We start from the raw sequence: 20170 nt of genomic DNA, 5'->3' as shown, positions 1-20170 counted from the left end.
GGTTCTATACCTTGAATAGCAGCTCGATTCCACAGGAGAAGTGCCATTGGATACATCTTCTCTTTTTCAATAATTTTAGCCTTTTCTAAAATAAAGGAGACATTCCATTAGGAAGACTTAAAATGCCTCTGTAGTAAAGTCACATATGAATATGTATGATTAAGGAATTTTAGTTTATCTTACTAGATTCCAAAATGAATGCTGAATTGCTTTGAGCTACTTCATAGCCCATTTCTGCAAGTAGTGCATACTGAGCAAGAGAAGAATCTATATCACCATCCTTATAGGCAAAGTATGCTGTCAGGAATTTCTCAGCCCAGTGGCCTAGTTCACAGACACCTTTATAGAGCTGTATATGGGAAGAGAAATCAAATAGATTAGTTAGCCAATATACTTCATTCCAGGTAAAAGATAAATGACATCATTCTTCAGCTCCTGCTGGCCAGTCAGACAAGGATTTCTGGTCTAAAGCATGGCTTTTGCAAATGATTTAGGGTTAAGAGTTAGTACCTTTCATGGAGACAAAGATTATAAGTGGTCTTTTCTTTTTTGTATTGAGCTGAAACTTTCTTAGGCTTATTTTATGTTTTATAATAAACTTTCCTGAGTTGGAGGCTGTTTGGCAGGACAAGACTCTATCGACCTCTGTTTTTAAACAAAAGGCCTTCCTGGGCACTGCTGCTCTGAGAAGGGGAGTTATAAGGCTGAAGCTGATGTGGAAAAGAGAGAATGAAAGGAAGACAGTGCCTGCGGGTGTAGGTGACATAATCATGAGGGAGCTGTGTAGAGTTCTATGGGGACAAACGTCAACTTAGCTGAATAGCCCTTATGTAACCAAAAGAGGTTAGCCATACATAATTCATTAGGAGTTGGCAAAGGAGCAAATCTAAAGATAGATTATTATCTGGCAGCTTTTGAAATGAGTTTCAGACAGGCCAGATAGCAACATGGAGGCATTTATATTGGTGCAGTGGAAGTGTTTAATAAATCAAAGAAAGACATTAAGATCCTAAAAGCATTCTTTTGAAAAGTACATTCCTGGCTCAGGCTGAAATACTTCACTTTTTCAGTTGTCAACCAAATCATAACATACCTAAGGACCCAGCTTTTGGGGAAGAAGTGAACTACATTTTCTAGGCTAGATCAAGCCTTTCATTTCCTAAGCTGCATTGCCCAGTTCCACTGGAAGTGCCAAATTGCCCTGGTGATTCGATTGAAGACTGAAACAGAGCTTCTTAACTGAATTCTGAGGGAGCTCTGAACTGATGAAAAGCCAAATGCAAGAGCAGAGGGATCATTTCTCTTCCTCCGTTTCCCAGCCTGAGTTACTTCAGTGCTTTTCTCCCCTGACAACTGTCAGAGTACACATTGTCAACTGGAAGAACAGAGGTAATATCTATAAAATCAAAGACACCAACAATTTCAGGGCAGTATCACTTCTTCTGAATGATAAATTAAAAGTACTTAAAAACATCTCATCATTTACCTCCACAGCAGTTCTGCATGATCTCAACACTCCTGTTCCTGTTGAGTACATCTCAGCCAGATAATAAATGGCAAGGGGCTGCCCACTCTGAGATGCTGAGTAAAAGTATCTGAAGGCAAGTTTATAATCCTTCCATACTCCAGAGCCAGCTGAAAATGGAAATCATTCTGAGTCACTGCTTATTTCTATTTTTCATATTATAATCTTTGTATAGAATGGTCATAGTGATGCCTACTCTTTTAAATGGATGGAAAAAGCCAACCAAAAATTAAGCTGTTCTAGGGCCACCGTTTTGGGCGTGGGAGGTTGAGTTTGATCATAAGTATGAATATGGAAACTTTTGTTTATGAAAATATTCAGAAAAGTGAAGCACTGTTTAGTCTCATGAAAATATCTTCTCAATATAGTATAATAAAAGTTAATAAATAGGAGAGCAAATGGTGGTCTCTGAGGACCAGAAGCCTCACCGTGATGTGTCTCTCCATCCTTGTCATACCTTTATGCCAGGAAAGCAAATAGCTCCTCCCAGCTATAACTATGGAGTTTGAGGCAGGCAAATCCCAGCTCCTGAAGGCCCTGCTGGTATTCAACTTGGGCTTGGAGCTAGGGACAGTGAATTAACATACACCCAGCAGCTGGGACTCTGATCCTGGCTCTTCTTTGTGAGTTGGGCACCTCCAGGGACTTCATTTGTAAAAGGAGGGACTTTCAGTAGTTGGTCCTTAAATTCCCCTCCAGTACTAATGTTTCATAGCCTTTAGAAGCATGCCATGTAATGGATATGAGCAAATGCTCTAGGGGCAGATTGCTTGGATTTGAATCCCAGCTTCACTGTGATCTTGGCTAAGAAGTTTAACTACAGTAAAGCTCAGTTTGCTTATCTATAAACTATGGAAAACCCCCTAGACATTTTGAGATAACTAAATGAGTTAATACATATAAAGACTAATAAGCATTAGTTATTATTATTACTTTTATTCTAGAAACTTAAAGGATAGATCCTGAGCCTGTGATTTGGAATAAACTAGAGAAATAAGGCCATCTTAGGTAACTCCCCAAGACAGTACAGAACAAGCCCTTTCTTGGGCTACTGTGGAAAATGCCAGCTGACTTTTTGGCCAGCTCTAACCTCTTGGATGATGCAGCCTACTGTTACACTAGCCCAACCTCTGACAGGAAGGACTTAGTTCAGTGACTCAAGTATGTTCAGATTTCCTGATACCTGCCTTGACCATGCCCCATCTCAGTCCCCACAGAGATTATTACAAATCTTCATGGCTTTCTAAGACCTCCTACACCAATCACTCTACCTTTGCTCTTGGAAGCAATTTTTAAACTGATAGCTCACTGAGGAAATCCTTACCTGCCTCTTTACCCTGTCCCTCAGATATACATATGTATTATCTTTTTCCCCCTGCCTTCATCTTTGGGTATGAGAAATCCCTCCTCTATATCAAGCATATAGATCCTAAAGCCACCCAACTTTTTCCAGAACCCCTTTTCATCAATTATTTCATCTCTCCCATGATTCATTAACCACCTTCATTGATTGGTTTTCTTTCCTCTGGAAAAAATTATACTCATATCTCTCATCATCTTAAAATCAACTCCCTCTTGGTTCTTGGTTCCCATCATGCTACCATTACATCTCTTTCCTTCCATTTAAATGTGCAGTACTTCAAAAAATAATTTTTACTCACCTACTTCCTCACTTTCCACTCACATTTCAACATGCTGCATCTGGCTTCTACACCAAGCACTCCAATGACCTCACTAACATCCTCAATATTGACAAGCCCATGAATATTCAACCCTTCCCTCCCTCCCTTCCTTCCTTCCTTCCTTCCTTCCTTCCTTCCTTCCTTCCTTCCTTCCTTCCTTCCTTTGAAAATTGAGAACCAGGGGTGCTCATTCATTTACTCTTTCTTGAAAGTTCTATATTTGAGTTCCTTAAAATCACTTCCCCCTTACTCCTTTGACCATATGCCTTTTCAGCCTTCTTTTGATATCTGCCCATCTTTTTAATATGACACCAAAGATCACCAGATTTCTAATCATGGCTCTCTGCTTCTCCTTCTCACACTCTCCCTTGGAAACCTCAGCTGTTCTTAACAAACACCTACAAGTTTGACCTTTCTTGTGAGTTTCATAACTTGCTTCTGGGTATGTGTATTGGATATCACAAAAGTACCTCAAACTTAACCTTTTCAAAAGTGCACTTCCTGACTCTGTACCTCCTCTCCCAATTGGCATCCTTTCCTTCTGTCTTCTTTACATTCCTTTTCAAATTGCTATCTGAGTGTTCTATCTAAACCACACACACAATCCCTTGATTTTTGGTAAAAAAAAGAGTAGATTTAAAGATCATATTCATAGCACTTACAGTAGTACATGAAGCCTAATTGAAACTGTGCATTGGGCCATCCTTTCTCTGCAGCTTTCTGAAAGTATTTAAGTGCTTCAGCATAATTCTGCAAGATAATTACACTATATTACTCAGAGGTGTATGTATAACTCCATGGTACAATTATCTTCCATTTTTTAAGAGTATAGATAGTACTTTATGTGATTTAGGCTAATTAAAATAGTACTAGAAGTATTATACATTTTAGTTATTAAATTATGCTGGGAAATAATTATCTCATTTTTGATATAAACTGTGTCTTTTCTTACACTGACAGAAAGTTTATTCAGATACTGGGGAAGGTCACTCAAAGACAGAGGTTATGCTAAGAAGATAAATTATCAAAAAAATTCTCAGGGTTAGATGATTTCTAAAGTTACCATTACATTAGGTTATTATTCCTTAGGTAATGATTAGGGTTGCTATTCTTGTCTCAAGGTTGTTCTATGTCTCTTTGGCAAATATTTCACTAGATCATTTTATTCCCTATTATGTTGAAATGATAAAGAAATTATTTAACTTACCACAGGAACACCTTTTCCATAAAAATAAAGGAGACCAAGCCCATGAAGACCAATTGCATTGCCCTAGAACAGTTTTAAAAGTCCAAGTAAAATTCGAGAATAATTAATGGTAAGGACAATTACTGAAAAAATCATTCAAACTACTTGACATTACACAGTAGGTAATTAATCAAGGCAGTTTAATCAGGCAGTTGGCAAGTTATTCTGACCCTCTCTAGTTTCTATTTCATACCTTCATAACTCTTTTCTTAAAGATTTAAAAATATTTTATTTATTTATTTATTTATAGAAGGAGGGGAAGGAAGGGAGAATGAGAGGGAGAGAAACATCAATGTGTGGTGGCCTCTCGTGTGCCCCATACTGGGGACATGGCCTGTAACCCAGGCATGTGCCCTGACTGGAAATCCAACTGGCAACCCTTTGGGCTGCAGGTATGGTGCTGAATCTACTGAGCCACACCAGCCAGGCTCATAACTCCTTCTGACTAAAAAAAAGGTAAATTAAAGTCAAATCTTTCCTCCATTCTTTCATTCAGCTTTTAGTGCTTGCTTTGTGTGTGAGTCCATAAAAGGCATAGGGCAGAGTTAGGAGGTAAAGGTTAGAAGATGAATACAATGATCCTTGCCTAGTGGCATGACTCACTAGGTAGGCCCTCTTAAAGTGATCATGTCAAATGTGGTAAGTCCTATAGTAGAAATAGATCAAGTGCATTGCGGGTACCTAGAAGAGGAACACCCAAAGGCCTGGATGAGACTAGAGTCTGTGGGGATTGAGTAGTCAGAAATAGTTACACTTGACCTAGGTTTTGAAGGGTATATAGGAGTTTTCCAGAAGGGAGAAGTCTATGCAGACACTTGTTACCTGCTTTGGTCAAAGGAAATTACCACAAATGCCCAATAACATTTTAGGGAGTGGGACTTTTAATGAGTCATTATGCATAATTAAGCATTGTTGGAATATGTTTCTTTATTCAAATTTGACCCCTTATAATATCAACAATGTTTTCTTTTCCATTTGATGGTTAATTACAATTTCTTTTTCTGATTTGTATTCTGAATAGTCTAGGGAATGGAGTATTCAGCACTTTAGCATTTAGCACATGTTCAAATATATTCATATTTAGCATATTAATCCTTAAAGAATGTAAACCTTGCAAGTAATTTCCCCATCAGAAAATTGACTTTTTCTTTCTTTAAAAATTGTTTTAAAGATTTTAATTTATTTATTTTTAGAGAGAAGGGAAGGGAGGGAGAAAAAGAGGGAGAGAAACATTGGTGTGAGAGAGAAACATCCATTGGTTGCCTCTCACACACACACTGACTGGAGACTAGGCCCACAACCCAGGCATGTGCACTGACTGGGAATCAACCGGTGACCTTTCTGTTTGTGGAATAACGTCCAGCCAACTGAGCTACATCAGTCAGGGCATCACTTTTTCTTTCTATTTTCCATCATGCATTTCACCCTGTGGTGACTTAGTGATGAGTCACATTTGGCCATTTAGCTTTCATTCAGCAGATCTACAGGTTTGTTTTACTTATTTATAGTATTTCCTTAGGAACTTTAGTTCTAATAGAAAATTCTTGACTTCCGGCCAAGATGGAGGCATAGGTGGATGCACCGTACCTCCACCCACAACCAAGATTGGAACAACAACAATTTAGAGGCAGATTAACACCTAGAACCAACAGAAAATTTACCTGAATGGAAGTCGGACAGCCAAGAAGTTGAAATAGACCCATTCATCCAGACCGGTAGGAGGGGCGGAGATGCGGTGCTGAGAGCAGAGAGAATCGGATGCATAAGGCAACCGGGAGCACGTAAGGCATCTGGGGTGCACAAAATCGCAGTGGGTGTACCCTGAGTATGCAAGTGGCTGCTGGCAGACCCAGTGAGGCGGCAATTGTGGAGCAAGTCAGAGCACACAACCCAGGATCCCAGGGAAGGGACTAAGGTCCCATGAAAAATGGAGCTACTGCCATTGTTCCCTCTTGACTATGCCCTCACATACAATGTCACAATGTAGCGATTGGGGTGCCCAGCCCTGGTGAACACCTAAGGCTCCGCCTCTCACCATAACAGCAGCAACAAGACCAGAGAGAGAGAGAGAGAGAGAGAGAGAGAGAGAGAGAGAGAGAGAGAGATGGCTCAAACAGAAGAACAAATCAGGGCCCCAGAACTCATCCATTTGAGCGACCAAGAGATAGCTAACCTATCAGATGCACAGTTCAAAACACTGGTGTTCAGGAAGCTCACAGAATTGGTTGATTTTGGTCGTAAGTTAGATGAACAAATGCAGGTTACCATAAAAGAAATGAAGGAAAATGCACAGGGAAACAATAGTGATGGGAAGGAAAGTGGGACTCAAAACAATAGAGTGGACCAGAAGGAAGAAAGAAACAACCAAACAGGAAAAAATGCAGAAATAAGAATTCAAAAAAATGAGGAGAAGCTTAGGAATCTCCAGGGCATCTTTAAACGTTCCAACATCCGAATTTTGGGGGTACCAGAAGGGGAAGAGGTAGAGCAACAGATTGAAAATGTATTTGAACAAATAATAAAGGAGAGATTCCCCATTCTGGCAAAGGAAATAGACTTCCAGGAAGTCCTGGAAGCTCAGAGAGTCCCAGAGAAGTTGGACCCAAGAAGAAACACACCAAGGCACATCATAATTACATTAGCCAAGGTAAAAATGAAGGAGAGAATCCTAGAAGCAGCAAGAGGTAAGGGGATAGTCACCTACAAAGGAGTTCCCATCAGACTGTCAGCTGACTTCTCAAAAGAGATCTTACAGGCAAGAAGGGGCTGGAAAGAAGTATTCCAAGTCATGAAAGACAAGGACCTATATCCCAGATTACTCTATCCAGCAAAGCTTTCATTTAGAATGGAAGGGCAGACAAAGTGCTTCTCAGATAAGGTCAAGTTCAAGGAGTTCGTCATCACCAAGCCCTTATTTTATGAAATGTTAAAGGGACTTATCTAAGAAAAGAAGATAAAAAAACATGTATAGTAAAAGGACAGCAAACTCACAATTATTAACAACCATACCTAAAGCAAAACCAAAAGAAACTAGGCAAACAACTAGAACAGGAACAGAACCACAAAAATGGAGATTACATGGAGGGTTAGCAACAGGGGAGTGGGAGGATGAGAGAAGGGGAAAAGGTACAGAGAATAAGTAGCAAAGATTGTAGGTAGAAAATAGACAGGGGGAGGGTAAAAATAGTATGTATGAGAAATGTAGAAACTAAAGAGCTTATAAGTATGACACATGGACATGAATTAAAGGGGGGGAAGTGGTTGGGAGAGGGTATACAGGGTGGAGGGGAGTGAAGGGGGGAAATGGACAACTGTAATAACATAATCAATAAAATATATTAAAAAAAGAAAATTCTCCATATTTCTTGTTACCACCTAAATGTAACTGTGGATGGAGTCAGAGTACCCCTCAGTGACACAGGAATAGCACAAAACTAGAGAAGGTGTAGTTTAAAGACTATTTTAAGACTCCAAACTTTGGGCCTGTTCATATTAAAAGGCCAGCTATTGTAAGAATTCTTAAGGATAGTGCACCTGAATTTAAAGCAGGTGGTATATGTATGTCTGCTCTTTTCTTCCTTCTTCTCCTCAAGAATATCTACTTGTGGTCCTAGGACTATTAGGATAGTATGGTTTAATGATAATAAGTCCTGATGTGATGGATGTGATAAAATCTACTGAATCTGTCTTCTAACTATCCTTATTTAGGGGTTGAGAAAAAAGGAAAGGAAGAGAAATGAGAGGAGGGAAGTAAAAAAGAGAGAAGGAGAAAGGTTAGTATAGTGTGGACAAATTACTTTTCTTCTCTAAGAGAGTCCCTGGGAAACCAGGGGCTTATTTGATGACTGCCCAACTGATTAAGGCCCATAATACCTTTTATAACACTCAGGTAAGTAGTGGCCATGCAGGTAATGTAAGAAGTGCATTAAACCAGTTTATGAAATGGTGGAGCCCAAGGCAAGCCAGAGAGTACCGCCCTGTCTAAAGGTAGTGGCAGGTCCTCATTATCTGCTCTAAGCAGTTACATTTTAAAAATAAATGTATATTTCAAGGGAACCAACCATATGGGAAAATATATTTGCCAATGATACCTTGGGCAAGGGTTTGATCTCCAAAATATATAAAGAACTCACACAACTCCACACTAGGAAGACAAACAATTCAATTAAAAAGTGGCAAAGGAACTGAACAGACACTTCTCCAAGGAGGGCTACAGAAGGCCCAGAGACATATAAAAGGATGCTCAGCATCACTAGCCCTCAGAGAGATGCAAATTAAAACCACAATTAGATACCACCTCACATTGGTCTGAATGGCCAGCATAAACAAATCAACAAAGAAGAAGTGCTGGAGAGGTTGTGGAGAAAAAGGAATCCTAGTACACTGTTGATGGGAATGAAGACTGGTGCAGCTACTGTGGCAAACACTATGGAATTTCCCCCAAAAAACTGAAAATGGAACTGCCTTTTGACCTGGCAATTCCACTTCTGAGATTATACCCTAAGGATCCTGAAACACCAATTCAAAAGAACCTATACACCTCAATGTTCATAGCCATGCAATTTACAATAGCTAAGTGCTGGAAACAGCTTAAATGCCCATCAGTAAAAGAGTGGATCAAAAAACTGTGGTGCATTTACACAATGGAATACTATACAGCAGAAAGAAAGAAGGAACTTTTACCCTTTGAGGCAACATGGATGGAACTGAAGAGTATTAATGCTAAGTGAAGTAGGCCAGGTGGCAAAAGACAGATACCATATGATCTCACCTGTAAGTGGGACCTAATCTATAAAATAAACAAGCAAGCAAAATATAACCAGAGACACTGAAATAAAGAACAAACTGATAATGATAAGAAGGGAGGGGGGAGGGAGATAACAAGTGAAAGAAGGGGAAGGGTCAAGTCAAGGAACACATAAAAGACCCATGGACAAGGACAATGGAAGGGGAAGACTGAATGTGGAAGAGGTGGGGGTAGGCAGAACAGGGGAGAATAATGGGGAAAAAGGGGGACAATTGTAATCAAATAACAATAAAAAATAAAATAAATTGAAAAAATATATTTTATTGGAAAACTCTGGGAAAATATACATCAAATCATTATGATGAAATTATGATAAATTTCACTTTCTAGCTATCTGAATTTTTTTTGTTTTCACCTTATTTTTTAATTAAAATGTTTTTCAGTTACAGTTTACATTCAGTATGTTTATTAGTTTAAAGTGTTCAGGGGGGCTAAGATGGTGTCGGAGTAGGAAGGAGCAGATTTGGCTTCCTCTGCTCAGGGGAGAAAATCCTGACCAATCTATGGAGCAGAGAAGCAAGCAACCAGCATACTTCAGCATATGTGAAAATAGGGGACAAAGGATTGTGGCAGAACCGAAAAACTGGACCCTAAGAAGAGTGCTGCAACAAGAATAGGTGGAGGCAGTGAACACCAGGATACCCACTGGAAGAGTAAACCCAACAACAAAGGAACCACTAACAGATAACAACAGAAGAAGGTGAAGGAGGGACTGGTAACCACACAAACCTCAATCCAGAACCTATTTGGAAATACAACTAAACAGTAGAGACAATACCCCATACAAACAACTGAACAAGAGCAAGAGAGAATTCTTTAAATCTTATACACACAGAAGAACCAGCTTCAACACAACCTGCCCTCACCAGCACAACAAAATACAGGAGGTGGTGGACAGAGTGACCTTCAATTAACCAGCTGGTGGGAAGGAACCACCAAAGAAAGACTCAACAATCAAAACCCAAAGGCAAACACAAAGACAACTTAAATGACAGCCCAAGACCAGTGAGCTTGGGAGATAAAGGAAACAGCACTCACTGCTATTCTACTAAAGAAGTTCACACCACAAACACAGGGAGCCAGAATAGATCAATTTAAGAAGCTGAGGCTAACAAGAACAGTCTCACAAACAATGGGAAGACAAAGAAACAATCCCCAAATGAAAGGAAAGGAGGAAGCCTCAGAAAGAATGCTAAATGAAATAGAGGCAATTCAGCTATCAGATATTGAGTTCAAAGTAATGATTGTCAGGAAGCTCAATGAGCTCACAATGAGCTACCAGAAACTATAGGGAAGCTACAATGAACTCACTGAAAACTACATCAACATGAAAAAGGAAATAGAAACTCTCAACAAGGGCCAAGAGGAAATGAAGAATACAATTTCTGAACTGAAGAACACAGTAGAAGGAATCAAAAGCAGGATCGATGAAGCAGATGATCAGATCAGTGAGCTAGAGGTCAAAGTAGAAGAAAACACCCAGAAAGAGCAAGAGAAGGAAAAGAGGCTCAGAAAGAATGAAGAGGGATTAAGAGAAATGCAAGACAATATGAAATGTAATAATATCCATATAATAGGGATACCAGAAGGAGAAGAAGAACAGCAAGGGATAGAAAACCTATTTGAAAAAGTAATAATGGAAAATTTCCCTAATTTGATGAGAGAAAAAGTCACACAAATCCAGGAAACACAGAGAGTCCCAATCAATAGGAACCCAAAGAGGCCCACCTCAAGACACATCATAATTAAAATGGCAAAATTTCAACATGAAGTGAGAATATTAAAGGCAGTAAGGCAAAAACAGGAAGTAACGTACAAGGGAGCACCAATAAGGCTAGCAGCTGACTTTTCAATGGAAACGCTCTAAGCCAGAAGAGACTGGCAAGAAATATCCCAAGTAATGAGAACCAGAAATCTGCAACCAACACTACTTTACCCAGCAAAGCTCTCAATCAAGATAGAAGGCCAAATAAGAAGCTTCTCAGACAAAAGAAGTCTAAAAGAATACACCTCCAGTAAACCAGCTCTGCAAGAGATGCTAAAGGGACTGCTTTAAGGAAAGAAAGGAAGAGAGAGAGAGAGAGGAACACACATACATAAAAGGCAATGAATAAGTACCTATCAATAATAACCTTAAATGTAAATGGATTAAATGCTCTAATCAAAAGACAGAATAGCTGATTGGATAAGAAAACATGACCCACACATATGCTGTCTACAAGAGACCCACCTCAGGATTAAAGACCTGCACAGGCTGAAAGTGAAGGGTTGGAAACAAATTTTCCAAGCAAATGGACAGGGAAAAAAAACTGGGGTAGCAATACTCATATCTGACAAAATAGGCTTCAAAAAAAGGACCATAAAGAGAGACCCAGAAGGTCATTTCATAATACTCAAAGGAAGAATCCACCAAGAAGACATAAATATTGTAAATATATAGGCACCCAACATAGGAGCACACAAATACATAAAGAAAATCTTAGAGGACTTCAAGAAAGATATGGACAGCAACACAATTATAGTGGGGGATTTTAACACCCCACTATCAAAAATGGACAGATCTTCTAAACAAAATATCAACAAAGATATTATGGCATTGAACAATGCCCTAGATGAAATGGGCTTTACTGATATATACAGAGCCCTCCATCCAAAAGAAGCTAAATACACATTCTTTTCCAATGTACATGGAACATTTTCAAAGATAGACCACATGATAGGACACAAAACAAGCCTCAACAATTTCAAGAAAATTGAAATCATACCAAGCATTTTCTTGGATCACAAGGGACTGAAGCTAGAAACCAACCCCAAGGAAAAAAACCCAAAGCACTCAAAATCATGAAGATTAAATAGCATGCTATTAAACAATGAAGGGGTCAAGAATGATATTAGGGAAGAAATCAAAAGGTTTCTGGAAACAAATGAAAATGAACTCAGAACAACCCAAAACTAATGGGACACAGCCAAGGCAGTCCTGAGAGGGAAGTTCATAATGATACAGGCCCACCTAAAAAAGTTAGAAACATTTCAAACAAACAACCTAACCCTACATCTACAAGAACTCGAGGAACAACAACAAAGGCAGCCAAGAGCAAGCAGAAGGAAGGAAATAACCAAGATCAGAGCAGAATTAAATGACATAGAGAGTAAAAGCACAATTGTAAGAATCAATGAATCTAAGAGCTGGTTCTTTGGAAAGATAAACAAAATCAACAAGCCTTTAAGCAGACTCATCAAGAAAAAAAGAGAGAAGACCCAAATAAACACAATCAGAAATGAAAGAGGAGAGATTACAACAGATACCACAGAAGTACAAAGGATTGTAAGAAATTACTACGAAGAACTGTATGCCAAGAAATTTGAAAACCCAGATGAAATGGACAAATTTCTAGAAAAATATAATCTTCCAAAACTCAATGAAAAAGAAGCAGAAAGCCTGAACAAACCAATAACAGTAAAGAAATTGAAGCAGTAATAAAAAAAACTCCCAACACACAAAAGCCCTGAACCAGATGGTTTCACAGGAGAATTTCTACAAAGCATTTAAGGAAGAGCTAACCCCTATCCTTCACAGACTATTTCAAAAAATCTAAAAAGATGGAAGATCCCCAAACTCTTTTTATGAGGCCAACATCATCCTAATTCCAAAACCAGATAAAGACACAACAAAGAAAGAAAACTTCAGGCCAATATCACTGATGAACATTGACGCTAAAATCCTCAACAAAATACTGGCAAACCACATCCAACAGTACATTAAAAAGGTCATACACCATGACCAAGTGGGATTCATTCCAGGGATGCAAGGATAGTACAATATTCGCAAATCAGTAAATGTAATACATCACATAAACAAAAGCAAAGACAAAAACCACATGACCATATCAATAGATGCAGAAAAAGCATTTGATAAAGTACAGCACCCATTTATGATAAAAACACTCAGCAAAGTGGGAATAGAGGGAGCATTCCTCAATATAATATAGGCCATATATGAGAGACCTACAGCCAACATCATACTCAATGGGCAAAAATTAAAATCTTTTCCACTAAGATCAGGAACAAGACAAGGCTGTCCACTTTCACCACTTCTATTCAATATAGTACTGGAAGTCTTAGCCACAGCAATCAGACAAGAAAAAGAAATCAAAGGCATCCAAATTGGAAAGGAGGAAACAAAACTGTCACTGTTTGCAGATGACATGATAGTGTACATAGAAAATCCTATAGACTCCACCAAAAATCTGCTTGACCTAATAAATGAATTTGGCAAAACAGTGGGATACAAAGTCAATATCCAGAAATCAAAGGCATTTCTGTACACCAACAATGAAACAGCAGAAGCAGAAATCAAGAAAAATATCCCATTTGAAATAGCAAAAAGAAAACTAAAATACCTAGGAATAAACCTAACCAAAGAGATAAAAGACCTCTATTCAGAAAACTACTTAACACTCAGGAAAGAAATGAAGGAAGACACAAACAAATGGAAACATATACCGTGTTCATGGATTGGAAGAATTAATATCATTAAAATGTCCATACTACCCAAAGCAATTTACACATTCAATGCACTACCTATTAAAGTACCAATGGCATATTTCACAGACATAGAACAAACACTTCAAAAATTTATATGGAACCATAAATGATCCTGAATAGCTGCTGCAATTTTGAGAAAGAAGAGTAAAGTAGGAGGGATCACAATACCTGACACTAAACTATACTACAAGTCCACTGTAATCAAAACAGCCTGGTACTGGCATAAAATCAGGGACATGGACCAGTGGAACAGAATAGAGAGCCCAGAAATAAACCTGAGTCACTATGGTCAATTAATATTTGACAAAGGATGCAGCAATATAAAATGGAATAAAAATAGCTTCTTCAACAAATGGTGTTGGGAGAACTGGACAGCTACGTGCAAAAAAAATGAAACTCGAGCACCAACTTACACCATATACAAAAATAAATTCACGGTGGATAAAAGACTTAAATATAAAATGTGACACCATTAAAGTCCTAGAAGAGAACGTAGGTAGCAAAATCTCAGATATTTCACGCAGAAACTTTTACTGACATGTCTCCTAGAGCTAGGGACATAAAGGAAAGAATAAACACATGGGACCTCATCAAAATAAGAAGCTTCTGCACAGCTAAAGAAAACAGTATCAAAATAAAAAGAGGACCAACTGTATGGGAAAACATATTTGCCAATGATACCTCAGACAAGGCTTTTATCTCCAAAATATATAAAGAACTTACATGACTCCACTCTAAGAAATCAAGCAGCCCAATTAAAAAATGGGCAAAGTACTTAAACAGACACTTCTGCAAGGAGGACATATAGAAGATCCAAAGACACATGAAACAATGTTCAATATCACTAGCTATCAGAGAGATGCAAATTAAAACCACAATGAGATACCACTTCACACAAGACAGAATGGCCATCATAAACAAAGCAACAAACAACAAGTGTTGGAGAGGTTGTGGAGAAAAGGGGACCCTAGTGCACTGTTGGTGGGACTGCAGACTGGTACAACCACTATGGAAAGCAGTATGGAACTCTCTCAGAAAACTAAAAATGGATCTGCCTTTTGACCCTGCAATTCCACTGCTGGGACTATATCCTAAGAACACTAAAACACCAATACAGAAGAACCTTTGCACCTCGATGTTCATAGCAGCAGAATTTACAATAGCTAGGTGCTGGAAGCAACCAAGATGTCCATCAGTAAATGAATGGATCAAAAAACTATGGTACATTTACACAATGGAATTCTATGCAGCAGAAAGAAAGAAGGACCTCCTACTCTTTGCAACAGCATGGATGGAGCTGGAAAGCACTATGCTAAGCGAAACAAGCCAGGCAGTGAAAGGCAAATACCATATGATCTCACCTTTAACAGGAACGTAAACAACAAAACAAAGAAACAAGCAAAATATAACCAAAGACACTGAAATAGAGGACAGACTGACAATGACCAGAGGGGAGAGAAGAGGGAATTTCAGGGGAGAATGGGAAGGGTTTACAGGAACAAATTTAAAGGACACATGGACAAAAACTAGGGGGAGGGTGGTAATGGGAGGGAAGTGGGGAGGGTTGGGTGGGTGGGCTAGAATGGGAGTAAAAGGGAGAAAACTGTACTTGAACAATGATTAAAATAAAATAAAAAATATAAAGTGTTCAGCATAGTGTTTAGACAGTCATATATTTTACAAAGTGTTCTTCCCCAATATTTCCATTACCCACCTGGCATCATAGGCAGTTATTGCAGTGTTATAGATTATATTTCTTATGCTGTAATTTACATTCCCATGCTTATTTTGTAACTAAAAATCTGTACTTCTCAGTTCCTTTACTTTTTCTCCCAGTTCCCAAACCCCTCTCCCTTCTGGCAACCATTAGTCTATTTTTTATATCTATGAGTCTGTTTCTGTTTGTTCATTTATACTGTTCCTTACATTCTGCATATAAGTTATATCATATGGCATCTATCTTTGTCTGACTGACTTATTTTACTTAGCATAATACCATCTAGGTCCAACTGTGCTGTCACAAATGGTAAGATTTCATTCATTTTTGTGGCTGAGTAATATTCCATTGTATGTAAGTACTAGCAGTCTTTTATCTACTGTTTATTGATGTGCACGTGGGTTGCTTACATATCTTGGCTATTATTAGTAACTGCTGCAATGAACAAAGGAATGCATATGTTCTTTTGAATTAGTGTTTTGGGTTTCTTTGGGTATATACCCAGAAGTGGAATTGCTGGGTTATATAAAGAGTTTCATTTAAATTTTCTAAGGAAACTCCATACTGTTTTTGATACTGTTTGCACCAATCTTCATCCCCACCAACAACACACAAGCTTTCTTCTCTTCACATCCTTGCCATCACTTGTTTGTTGATTTATTGATGACAGCCATTGACAGGTGTGAGATGATATCTCATTATGGTTTTAATTTGAATTTCTTGATGATTAGTGATGTTGAGCATCTTTTTCATATGCCTATTGGAAATCTGTATGTCATCTGGAAAAGTGTTTATTCAGGTCCTCTGCCTGTTTTTAATTGGTTTGTTTTTGTTTGTGTGTGTGTATGTGTGTGTGTGTGTGTTTTATGAGTTCTTTATAAATTTTGGATATTAACCTTTTATCAAATATATCATTAGCAAATATCTTCTCCCACTCAGTAGGTTGTCTTTTTGTTTTGTTGATGGTTTCTTTTTCTGTGCAAAACCTTTTAGTTTGAAGTAGTTCCATTTGTTTACTTTTTCTTTAGTGTTCTTTGCCCAAGGAGATATATCAGAAAAAAATATTGCTAAGAGAAATGTCAGAGGTTTTGCTGCCTGTGTTTTCTTCTAGGAGTTTTATAGTTTCAAGTATTACATTAGAGTCTTCAATCCATTTTGAATTTTTTCTTATATATGGTGTAAAAAGGTGGTCTAGTATCATTTATTTGCATGCATCTGTCCAATTTTCCTACCACCATTTATTTAATTGACTCTTTTTACCCCATTGTATGTTATTGCCTACTTTTTCATATATTAATTGACCATATAGGTGTGTCATTTCTTAGTTCTCTATTCTTTTGCATTGTCTATATGTTGGTTTTTATGCCAATAACATGCTGTTTTGATTATTATGGCCTTGTAGTATAGTTTGATATCAGGTAGCATGACACCTTCCACTTTACTCTTCTATCTCAAGATAGCTGTGGCTATTTAGGTCTTTTGTGCTTCCACATAATTTTTTGGAATACTTGTTCCAGTTCTGTGAAAAAAAAAATGCCATTTTTATTTTGATAGGGATTGCATTGAATTTATAGGTTGCTTTGGGTAGTGTGGACATTTTAATGATATTAATTCTTCCTATCATTGATAATGGTATATGCTTCCATTTATTTGTATCTTCTTCAATTTCTTTCTTTAATGTCAGAATTTTTTTTAGTACAAATATATACCTCCTTTGTTAAATTTATTCCAAGATATTTTATTTTTGATGTAATTGTAAATGGGATTGTTTTCTTAGTTTCTCTTTTTGATAATCATTACTGTTGTATAAAATTACAATCAATTTCTGAATAATTATGTTGTATCCTTCTTTACTGAATGCATTTATTAGTTTTGTGGGGTTTTGCATACATGTGTGCAATCTTTAGGGTTCTCAATATACAGTATCATGTCACTACAAATATTGACAGTTTTACTTAACTTCTTCCTTTCCAATTTGGATGCCTATTTCTTCTTGTCTAATTGCTGTGGCTAGAAATTCCAGTACTATGTTGAATAAGAGTGGTGAAAGTGGACATCTCTTTTGTGTTCCTGATTTTAAAGAAAACACATTTAGCTTTTCTCCATTATGATATTAGCTCTGGGTTTGTCATATATGGAGTTTATTATGTTGAGATATGTTCCCTTTGTTCCCACTTAGCTGAGATTTTTTTTATCATATAAGGGTGCTGGATTTTGTCAAGTGCTTTTACTAAATCTATTAATATTATCATATAGTTTTTATTTTTTATTTTGTTCGTGTGGTGTATAAATTTAATTGATGTTCGACTATTGTACCAACCTTGCATTCCAGGAATAAATCCCATTTGACCACTGTGTATGATTTTTTAATGTGTTGGTGGATTCAGTTAACTAGTATTTTTTTTCAGGATTTTTGCATCCATGTTCATCAGGGACATTGGCCTATAATTTTTTTCTTTGTACTGTCTTTATCTGTTTTTGGAACTCAAATAATGCTGACCTTGCAAAATGAGATTGAAAGTCTTTCCTCCTCTAGAATTCTTTGAAATAACTTGAGGATAGGTATCAGGTTTTTTTTGAATATATGGTAAAATTCAAATATGAAGCCATCTGTTCCAGAACGATTGTTTTTTGGATGTTTTTGGTTACTGCTTCAATTTCATTAGTTGTAATTAGTCTGTTCAGATTTTCTATTTCTTCTTGATTTTGTTTTGGGAGATTGTATGTTTCTAGGAATTTATCAATTTCTTCCAGATTTTCCAGTTTATTGACATACAGTTGCTTGTAATATTTTGTATAATCCTTTGCATGTGTGTGGTATCAGTTGTTACTTCTCTTTCATTAAAATTCTTTTTAAAAATTTTAATCATCACCCAAGGATATGTTTATTGATTTCAAAGAGAGAGAGAGAAACATTGATGTAAAAGAAAAATTGATTGGTTGCCTCCCATACATGTCATGACTGGGGGTTGAACCCACAACCAAGGTATGTGCCCTGACTGGGAATCAACCAGTGACATTTCTCTTTGTGGATGAATGCCAAACCAACTGAGCTACACTGGTCAAGGCATCACTTTTTCTTTCTATCTTGCATTTGGATCAAATCCTCAACCTTTTGATGTATAGGATGATGCTCCAACCAGCTGAGCCACCCAGGCAGGACTCCTCTTTTATTTTTTATTTGATTTATATAGGATCTCTCTTTCTTTCTTTTTTTTTCTTGATGACTGTGGTTAAGGTTTTATCAGTCTCATTAATTTTTTTCAAAGAAACAGATTTTGGTTTCACTGATCTTTTGTATTGTCTTTTTTAGACTATTTCATTTGTTTCTGCTGTAATCTTTATTATTTCTTTTTTTCTACTCACTCTGGGCTTTGATTTTTATTCTTTTTCTAGTTCCTTTAGGTGTAAGTTTTGATTATTTAAATTTTTCTTGTTTCTTGAGGTAGGCTTGTAATACTATACTATAGTATAGAAATACTATACTAATTTCTCTCTTATTACTGCTTTTCTGTGTCCCATAGATTTTGAGTTATTGTGTTCCCATTTTCATTTATCTCAAGGTATCTTTTGATTTCTTCCTTGATTTCATTGTTAACCCACTCATTGTTTAGTAAGCTATTATTTAGCTTCCTTGTGTTTGTGCATTTTTCAGTTTTTTCTTGTAACTGACTTTTAGTTTCATACCACTGTGGTCAGAGAAGATGCTTGATATAATTTAAATCTTCTTACATTTGTAAAAACTTGTGTCCTAACATGTGGCTTATCCTAGAAAATGTTCTGCACATTAAAAGAATGTATATTTTGCTACTTTGTAATGAAATGCTCTGAAAATATCAATTGAACCCATCTTACCTAGTGTGTCATTTAAGGCCACCATTTTCTGGTTAATTTTCTGTCTGGAAGATCTGTCCATTGATGTCAATGGGGGTGTAAAAATCCCCTGCTATGACTGTATAACTGTCAAACTCTCCTTTTACATCCACCAAAATTTGCTTTATATACTGAAGTGCTCCTATGTTGGGTGTATAGATGTTTACAAGGGTTATACCCTCTTGTTGAATTGTTTCCCTTTTTGTTATGTAGTGTCCTTCCTTGTCTCTTATTATACACTTTGTTTTAAAGTCTATTTTTATCAGTATAAGTATTGCTTATATCAGTAATTAAGTATTACTGATATAATCAGTATTACTTATATTGCTTATATAAGTAATACTTATATCAGTATAAGTATTGCTACCACAGCCTTCTTTTTCATTTCCGTTTTCTTGAAATACTTCTTTCTATCCCTTTATTTCAGTTTGTGTGTGTTTTCCATTCTGAGGTGTGTCTCTTATAGACAGGAAATATATGGGCCTTGTTTTCTTATCCATTCTGCTGCCTTATGTCTTTTGATTGGAGTATTTAGGCATTTATATGTAAAGTGAGTATTAATAGGTACATATTTATTGCTATTTTATTTTTTATAACCATATTTTCTTTTTCTCTCTTTCTCCTTCTTAAGGAAGTCCCTTTAATACTTTTTTTTTTACAATACTGGTTAGGTGGCCATAAACTCCTTTAGCTTTTGTTGTCCAAGAAGCTCTTTATTTCTCATTTAATAACAAATGGTGGCCTTGCTGGGTAGAGTAGTTTTGGTTGCAGGTCC

General features: G+C 37.1%; 1 protein-coding gene across 2 annotated transcripts in view; it reads right to left on the bottom strand.

Annotated features, from left to right (window-relative positions):
• Positions 1-20170, bottom strand: part of SEL1L2 (SEL1L2 adaptor subunit of ERAD E3 ligase) — a 92645-nt gene that overhangs the window by 22175 nt on the left and 50300 nt on the right. The window contains exons 10-14 of one of the 2 annotated variants that reach the window (XM_036009553.1): positions 4415-4477; positions 3870-3957; positions 1487-1635; positions 184-349; positions 11-85 (exon numbers count right to left, since the gene is read on the bottom strand). In XM_036009553.1, coding sequence (XP_035865446.1) covers positions 11-85; positions 184-349; positions 1487-1635; positions 3870-3957; positions 4415-4477 — 541 coding nt within the window. The remainder of the gene's footprint in view (positions 1-10; positions 86-183; positions 350-1486; positions 1636-3869; positions 3958-4414; positions 4478-20170) is intronic. The other variant, XM_036009554.1, reaches the window with a different exon arrangement.

Source organism: Phyllostomus discolor, chromosome 9 (genome assembly GCF_004126475.2).
Source record: "Phyllostomus discolor isolate MPI-MPIP mPhyDis1 chromosome 9, mPhyDis1.pri.v3, whole genome shotgun sequence".
Lineage (NCBI taxonomy): Eukaryota > Metazoa > Chordata > Mammalia > Chiroptera > Phyllostomidae > Phyllostomus > Phyllostomus discolor.
This window is presented reverse-complemented; position numbering and strand designations above follow the sequence as displayed.